Source organism: Sardina pilchardus, chromosome 1, assembly GCF_963854185.1.
Source record: "Sardina pilchardus chromosome 1, fSarPil1.1, whole genome shotgun sequence".
In the NCBI taxonomy this organism is placed as follows: domain Eukaryota; kingdom Metazoa; phylum Chordata; class Actinopteri; order Clupeiformes; family Clupeidae; genus Sardina; species Sardina pilchardus.
In genome coordinates, this window is record NC_084994.1 from 12,982,824 (window position 1) to 12,991,490 (window position 8,667).

General features: G+C 43.9%; 1 protein-coding gene across 1 annotated transcript; it reads left to right on the forward strand.

Annotated features, from left to right (window-relative positions):
- The first annotated feature begins 552 nt into the window (after positions 1–552).
- Positions 553–8,667, forward strand: polr3f (polymerase (RNA) III (DNA directed) polypeptide F). Its single transcript, XM_062555835.1, has 9 exons — positions 553–742; positions 1,283–1,400; positions 1,799–1,866; positions 2,213–2,280; positions 3,649–3,761; positions 3,871–4,014; positions 4,235–4,342; positions 4,869–5,060; positions 7,446–8,667. Exons 1-9 carry the CDS (start codon positions 687–689, stop codon positions 7,521–7,523), a joined length of 945 nt encoding a protein of 314 aa, XP_062411819.1. The 5' UTR covers positions 553–686; the 3' UTR covers positions 7,524–8,667.

The window sequence follows — 8,667 nt, forward strand, 5'->3', positions numbered from 1 at the left end:
TGCGCTGAAAAACTGACTTAAAAGTAAGACGGATTACCTGATCCTGGATAGCAAAAAACGGGATTTCCAAATCTGGATCATTTTGATCCGGATTACATTTTTTGAACAACTGGCCCCTGGCGCCTAAAGGATTAAAAATTGACAAAAATGCACCTTTTGAGCTATTGTGGTATTTAATTGCTAACATTTTAGGCTGCAAGCTAAGGAATGTCATGTGGAAAATCACTTATTTTCAACATTGGATTTGTGAGAGCAAAACATGATGTCTGTACTTAGCTACCCCTATCCCATCGTCTATCCCATCCAGTGGAGTTTGCCATTCTGAAAGGCATTTTAGGTTTCATTGTTTGACATTTTACTCAAAAGAGCAAACTTTGTTGACTGAGAGCATAGTCTTCTCATAGTCGTTGACATCTTATTCACCTTTGAGGGCAACATTTTTGCACGTCTCTGGTCTCATCGCAATATGATGTAGGCCTACCGGTAGGCCCAAAACTTTTTTGATTAGGCTGTCCACAGGCTTCTAAAAGCACAGCGTACGTCACTCTTTCGCGAAGGACCCAGCTAGCCATGCTGAAATGTTGATGGTGGATTACATTCAGTGTCGTTTATGGGTGAACCGCAGAGGCTTGTCGGCTTTCAAGAATAAATATTATTTGATGTGATTTTACCAAAGCATACCAGATATGGCGGATGTGAAGGTGAAAAAGGAATCTACGGATCCAGTGGACATTGAGAACAGGTCAGATAGCCTACAACTTACGGCACGAATTGTTTAGATGGCTAGCCACAAGTCAGGCTAAGTCCAGCCAACCAGTTAGCTAAACGTTTTCTAAGTGTAGAAGTGTTTGCAAGGACATATGTCCAGCAATATGGTGCTTGGAATGACTATTATCATCCTTGAAATGTGTGAGTTGAGTGAGTTGGATGTATTGCCAAACGCTGTGGGTTAATGTAATGCTAGCTCGTTTGCTAAGTTACAGATTCAGATTCAGTTAACGTCAACAGCAGAAATCGCGCAGTATTCACGGAGAGAAGAGACGTCTTTATGTCACATACCTGATTTAAATAACCCTCCAAACTAAGGGGTACATTAACATTAAACTAAAGTTAGCGTCTCACTTTTGAGTGCTCGGCTAGGTAACGTTTACGATTGCATAAGCCTAACTGCAATTCAAAACATTCGTGTCTTTTGGACCCATTTTAAAATGAACAACATCTCTGTTTAACACGATGCTTGACATGCGGATCTGTTGTTTTGCCCTTTTCTTCATTTCATAAGGATTAAGGATTTGTGTGCCCAGTTCCCGCACGGAATCACAGACCTCGTGATCCAGAATGACATGCCCCACGTAGAGCCTCAGCAGCGGGCCATGGCCATCAACAGGCTGCTGTCGGTGGTAAGAATAACGGAGACGTGTAGCTTAGGCTAACTTTAAAAGCCATGGCCATGAGTAGGTCGGCTAAGCCAGGTTGAATATGCCTGCCTGGCTGTCTATGTTGAGCAAAAAGGCCGAACAGTTTATTTGTTTCCTGCTCTACGTCTTGTAACATTGTTTCTATTGATTCTGATTCCATGTTGTCTGCTGGTTTCTGGTTCTGGTTTAGTGCTCTCTCTGTAGCAGCCACACATGTCATGTGATTCAAGGCATACATTCATTAGTATAACTTTGATCTGATCCAATTTCTGACATGTTGGAGGTAATCATAGTGTGTGTGTGTGTGTGTGTGTGTGTGTGTGTGTGTGTGTGTGTGTGTGTGTGTGTGTGTGTGCGCGTGCGTGTGCGTGTGTTTACAGGGTCAGCTGGACCTCCTGAGGAACAGTAATGGCCTCCTCTATAGAATGAAAGACAACCAGTCAACAAGGTGAAAAACAATGACTAACCCAACACATAGCCCTTAGGTCTAAAGTCAAAATACAACCCTCAGTTCTAGAACCAACACATAACCCTCAGGTCTCGAGCTAACACATAACCCTCAGGTCTCGAGCTAACACATAACCCTCAGGTCTAGAGCCAATACACATCCCTCAGGTCCGGAGCCAACCATATATTACACCAATGTTGAGCTTTAGAAATGAGACTTAAGTTGGAATGTTAAAATGTGGGTTAAATTTACGGAAATTATTAAAATGAGAAAAATGTTAAAATATTTAAAAAAAAAAAACTGTAAGGCTGCCTAGTGTCTGATGTCCCTATTCCTGTCTCTACAGCAAGATGAAGGGCTCCGACAACCAGGAGAAGCTGGTTTACCAGGTCATAGAAGATGCCGGAAACAAAGGTTGCTAAGCTGATTTTTTGTTTGTTTGTCTGTGTTTGTTTTACTGCACATACCCAATTTGTTAAATGCTTACTTTTGTGTTTTGTAGATACTACACACACACACACAAGCAAGCCTTGAGAGTCAATGTGTATATTGCATCCTACAAAAGTGCAGAAAAATGTTAAAGCTAATAGACAGTCATGTCAAATTCAGGACTTTGATTGAGCAACTTGGCGGATAACGTTATGTAAAACAAGTGCACTATATTTCTAAGACATTCAAGATGTAGCGACTTGTTATTGTCGACAGATATAATATAATTTAATATAAGATACATCTAATAGATCATGTCAGAATGATACAATGTGAGACCTGGTGGCTTTCTGCCTGCAGTTCTTTCAGCTCCTACTGCAATGCTTAAACATTTAAAGAGGTGTATAGGTTAGCATCTGTAAGGCATTGCCTAGTTATAGAGCACAGATGTAGAATTTCCACTAATTGTCATTCATATCGCTGACATGAGTTCAGTACCATCAGATTGAACATAATGTTAGTAACATTCTAATTGTATCATACATTTACAATTGCGTTCATTTGGCAGACACTTTTTATCCAAGGCGACTTACAGTAATTAGTAACATTTCAATTGTATTGTGATGGTCTACTAGTAACATACTAATCGTATTGTTATGTTCCGTTAGTACTATTCTAATCGTTTTGTTATGTTTACTGTCCCCTGTGTTCTATCTATTAGTAACATTCTAATTGTATTGTTATGTTCACTGTCATCATTATTCTATTAGTAATATTCTTATCGTATTGTTATGTTCTCTGTCCTCAGTGTTCTATTAGTAACATTCTAATCGTATTGTTTTGTTCACTGTCCTCATTGTTCTATTAGTAACACTCTAATCGTATTGTTATGTTCACTGTCCTCGGTGTTCTATTAGTAACATTCTTATCGTATTGTTATGTTCACTGTCCTCGGTGTTCTATTAGTAACATTCTTATCGTATTGTTATGTTCACTGTCCTCGGTGTTCTATTAGTAACATTCTTATCGTATTGTTATGTTAACTGTCCTCGGTGTTCTATTAGTAACATTCTAATTGTATTGTTATGTTAACTGTCCTCGGTGTTCTATTAGTAACATTCTAATCGTATTGTTATGTTAACTGTCCTCGGTGTTCTATTAGTAACATTCTAATCGTATTGTTATGTTAACTGTCCTTGGTGTTCTATTAGTAACATTCTAATCGTATTGTTATGTTAACTGTCCTCGGTGTTCTATTAGTAACATTCTAATCGTATTGTTATGTTAACTGTCCTTGGTGTTCTATTAGTAACATTCTAATCGTATTGTTATGTTCACTGTCCTCGGTGTCAGGCATCTGGAGCAGAGATATCCGGTTCAAGAGCAACCTCCCTCTCACCGAGATCAACAAGATCCTCAAGAACCTGGAGAGCAAGAAGCTCATCAAGGCCGTCAAATCTGTCGCTGTAAGTGAGCACAGCTGTGTGTGTGTGTGTCTGTGTGCGCGTGTGCGTGCGGGGGGGTAGTTTCCAAGAATAAGGTGTTAATGCTGTATATGACCTGTGTGTGTGCTAGGCCTCCAAGAAGAAGGTGTACATGCTGTATAACCTGCAGCCGGATCGCTCGGTGACGGGCGGGGCCTGGTACAGCGACCAGGACTTTGAGTCGGAGTTTGTGGAGGTGCTCAACCAACAATGCTTCAAATTCCTGCAGAGCAAGGTGAGGGGAAGGATACACACACACACACACACACACACACACACACACACACACACACACACAAACACACCGGATCTGGTTCAAGATATCTAAATGTGTCTCGTGGACTGATGGACTGTGAGCGTGCAAGTGAGTGATGCATTTCTTGCAATGCCCTTCTCTCCCTGAGTTGGGTTATAGGTCTAAGATATGTGTGTAATATGCGTGTGTGTGTGTGTAGGCTGAAGCGGCTAGAGACAGTAAGCAGTCTCCGATGGTCCAGAGGAACAGCTCCTTCGCCACCTCCCACGAGGTCTGGAAGTACATCTCAGAGCTGGGCATCAGCAAGGTAATAGGACACACACACACACACACACACACACACACACAGCAACGTAGCAACATAAGTGATAGCGGCATTCATTGTTTTAATAAATATCTATTATACAGATGATATCAGAATGTGACTTCATCAGTGCCGGAAAATGGGCAAAATAAATGGGGTCCCTCACATTTTCCTTTCCTGAGGTTTTGGGAGGTCTCTGCCGTGGTATTATTTCAGGTTCCTTATTGAGGTACTCAAGATACAGGTCACATCATAGTCATGATTTTGGCATCGTGACGGCACTTCCTCTCCCTTCTGATGGAGGTCGATGAAAGAGCCTTGCAATATGAATGGTTGTTCCACACGTTGAGACTCTCTCTTCTCTCCTCTTCTCCTCTCCTCTCTCTCCTCTTTCTCTCCTCTCCTCTCTTCCTTCCTCTTTCTCTCTTTTCCTCTCCTCTTCTCTTTCTCTTTCTCTTTCTCTTTCTCCTCTCCTCTCCTCTCCTCTCCTCTCCTCTCCTTTCTCCTTCTCTCTCCTCTCTCTCTCCAGGTGGACCTGTCCATGGAGGACATCGAGACGATCCTGAACACGCTGATCTTCGACGGGAAGGTGGAGATGACCATCATCGCCGCCAAAGAGGGCACGGTAGGCAGTGTGGACGGCCAGATGAAGCTCTACCGCGGGGTCAACCCCATCATCCAGCCCACGGGCCTCGTCAAGACGCCCTGCGGACTCTGTCCGGTACGTGTGTGTGTGTGTGTGTGTGTGTGTGTGTGTGTGTGTGTGTCTACCGCGGGGTCAACCCCATCATCCAGCCCACGGGCCTCGTCAAGACGCCCTGCGGACTCTGTCCGGTACGTGTGTGTGTGTGTGTGTGTGTGTGTGTGTATCTACCGCGGGGTCAACCCCATCATCCAGCCCACCGGCCTCGTCAAGACGCCCTGCGGACTCTGTCCGGTACGTGTGTGTGTGTGTGTGTGTGTGTGTGTGTGTGTGTGTGTGTGTGTGTGTGTGTGTGTGTGTGTGTGTGTGTGTGTGTGTGTGTGTGTGTGTGTGTGTGTGTGTGTGTGTGTGTGTGTGTGTGTGTGTGTGTGTGTGTGTGTGTGTATCTACCGCGGGGTCAACCCCATCATCCAGCCCACCGGCCTCGTCAAGACGCCCTGCGGACTCTGTCCGGGACGTGTGTGTGTGTGTGTGTGTGTGTGTGTGTGTGTGTATCTACCGCGGGGTCAACCACATCATCCAGCCCACCGGCCTCGTCAAGACGCCCTGCGGACTCTGTCCGGTACGTGTGTGTGTGTGTGTGTGTGTGTGTGTGTGTGTGTGTATCTACCGCGGGGTCAACCACATCATCCAGCCCACCGGCCTCGTCAAGACGCCCTGCGGACTCTGTCCGGTGTGTGTGTGTGTGTGTGTGTGTGTGTGTGTGTGTGTGTGTGTGTGTGTGTGTGTGTGTGTGTGTGTGTGTGTGTGTGTGTGTGTGTGTGTGTGTGTGTGTGTGTGTGTGTGTGTGTGTGTGTATCTACCGCGGGGTCAACCCCATCATCCAGCCCACCGGCCTCGTCAAAACGCCCTGCGGACTCTGTCCGGTACGTGTGTGTGTGTGTGCCCGCCCATCTGCAGTCAATCAGCCTCAAGACCCTGCTTGTGTGTGAGTGCCCATCTGCAGTCAATCAGCCTCAAGACCCTGCTTGTGTGTGAGTGCCCATCTGCAGTCAATCAGCCTCAAGACCGTGTGTGTGTGTGTGTGTGTGTGTGGGGCAGGGAAGGCAGTGCCTACCCTGTGCTAAATGTTAATCGAGAGAACTATAGAAATAAACATTCTGGACGATGCAATGAATGAATAGATATTAAACCTTTCTCAATTGTTTCTAGTACAGTAGGCTACTTTAAGGTAACACACACAGGGTGTAAACATAAACACAGACGAGATATACACAGACACAGGATGTCCACAGATCTTGAGGCTGATGTGGTGACCCTGTGTATGGTTGTGTGTGCTGCTTGTGTGTGTTTGTGTGTACTCTTTGTTTTGTGTTTGTGTGTACACCTGCGACTGCTAGTGAACATGGTGTATTCCACTTTGTGGTGTGTGATAAACAGTGTTGGTAGTAACGGCGTTTAAGTATAACGGCGTTACTAACGGCGTTAATTTGTCAGTAACGAAGTAATCTAATTAATTACGTTTCTCATCGTTGCAACGCCGTTATCGTTACTGAGAATTTAAAGCGTCGCGTTACTACAATTTGGCTGAATGAAGCGCGTTCACTGGATAGGATCAAGTAGGATGGAATACCCTCCCCCTGAGCTAATAAATAAATGCCATCACCCTTAACAGACTAGGCATAGCTAAGATACTGTACATCAGAGTGGAATCTGGAAATCATTTCATTATAGGCCCACTTCCAACTTCAGGAGGGGAAAAGACTTGAATAGGCTACTCACCAAATCACCAAACTTGCCACGATAGCTTATAGGCATAATAGTGACAAGTAAATGTGCACTTTCTCTGTCTGTAGGATTTCTATAGTTTCTCACAGGGCTACTTCACTGAAACGGAACGTTATCTTCCGCGACCGCACAGCCCTGGCTGCTGAAGTGCCGCGAGAGCGCAGCAAATCGTCAGAAACAATATATTTAAGCTCACAATAATCAGACCGGCCCAATACGTTAACGGCCCACCGGGAATCCTCCCGCATCTCCCGATAGCCACGCCGGGCCTGCCATGCGCACGTTCTGACTTCCACCCACTAATTGTACCGAATAATTGTTTTTATTCTTCAATCAGTTAGGCTATAATAAATATGTTTGACGTTAAAGATGTTATAGAACGTAATAGCGTTATAGAACATAAAAATGCACGTCAGTTACTTTGCTGAGTAACTAATTATTTTTACAGTGTGGTAACTGAGTTACTAACTCAATTACTTTTTGGCAGAAGTAATTTGTAACGGTAACTAATTACTTTTTAAAAGTAAGATGACCAACACTGGTGATAAACAAAACAAGGCCATCAGAATGTTGCCAGTTGAAGTAATAATGATAATAAGCCACCTTTATGAATTTCAGTTGTAGATCCCAGTGGCATAATTCTAGAATAACTTTTTATTTTCTGTTGTTTTCCAGGTGTTTGATGATTGTCACGAGGGAGGAGAGATCTCGCCATCAAACTGCATCTACATGTCTGAGTGGCTGGACTTTTGACCAACCGTCTTCAAGGATTTCCCCTTAGTCCCTCCCCTTCCTGTATTTTCTCTGTGGAGAAAGAACTTGAGTTTCCTTTGTTGTATTTTTTTGTTTGTTTGTTTGATGACAAACATGTGAAACGGACACTGCAGTGCATCAGTGGGGATCTCTTTTATTTAAACTGAGCTACACTTGAACCTCAAATGCCTTACAGCAACATACCAACACAAACTAAGTAAATAACTAAATAATGAAAAATAAACACAAAAATAGAGACGCAGCCTTTCCAGTGGTTCTGTTTTCAGTTTAATCGTTCACAAGATCAGAGCCAGAGTTCTGTGACCAGATTACAGTTGGGGTCTGTACCCAGATTACAGTTGGGGATCTGTTAACAGATTACAGTTGGGGCCTCTATCCAGATTACAATTGGGGATCTGTTAACAGATTACAGTTGGGGCCTATAACCAGATTGCAATTTGGGATCTGTAAACAGATTACAGCTGGGGCCTATACCCAGATTACAGTTGGGTTCTATAACCAGATTACAATTGGGATCTGTAAACAGATTACAGCTGGGGCCTATAACCAGATTACAGTTGGGGTCTATACCCAGATTACATTTGGGGCCTATAACCAGAGGAGGCTTGATTTGTTTGATGTGATGTCTGAATTGTTTGGTATCACTGTGGGGTGGAAAAGTTCACATCCAGTTAGTCCAGGACCAAGGACCGGGATCAGTTGTAGGAATCTGCTCTGACCTTGGTCGGAGTAAACATTTATGGGCAGCTCGGTTTGTTGGACATCGGGACTAAGTTGTTCAGGATCGGATCTTTCAGAGAGTTGCTGTCTTGTTTCCACCAGTGCACTGTCATGACCTTGAGCACGGTGCCCAGAGGTCATAGCCGAGTTGGAAAGTCAGCATTGCTGAATTTGAAGTATACATCTGCTTGACGAAGCACTCACACAGAAATATTGTAACCGTAAGCCTGCTTGTAGAAGCCCTCATACACAAATCTAAACCATCATCCTGCCTCTTGAGGCGCTCACAGAAATGTAAACTATAAACCTGCTTGTGGAAGTCAGATGGGTCAGTGCTGTGTGATTCTCTCCTGTTGTCTGACACGAGGGGAAACAAATAAATAAATATTTACATAAACATGGA

Coding starts and splice junctions, on each gene's coding strand:
- polr3f (XM_062555835.1), top strand. CDS start 687: ATGGCGGATGTGAAGGTGAAAAAGGAATCTACGGATCCAGTGGACATT. Junction 2,281..3,648: donor AGAAGATGCCGGAAACAAAG/GTTGCTAAGCTG, acceptor CCTCGGTGTCAG/GCATCTGGAGCAGAGATATC. Junction 3,762..3,870: donor AGGCCGTCAAATCTGTCGCT/GTAAGTGAGCAC, acceptor TGTGTGTGCTAG/GCCTCCAAGAAGAAGGTGTA.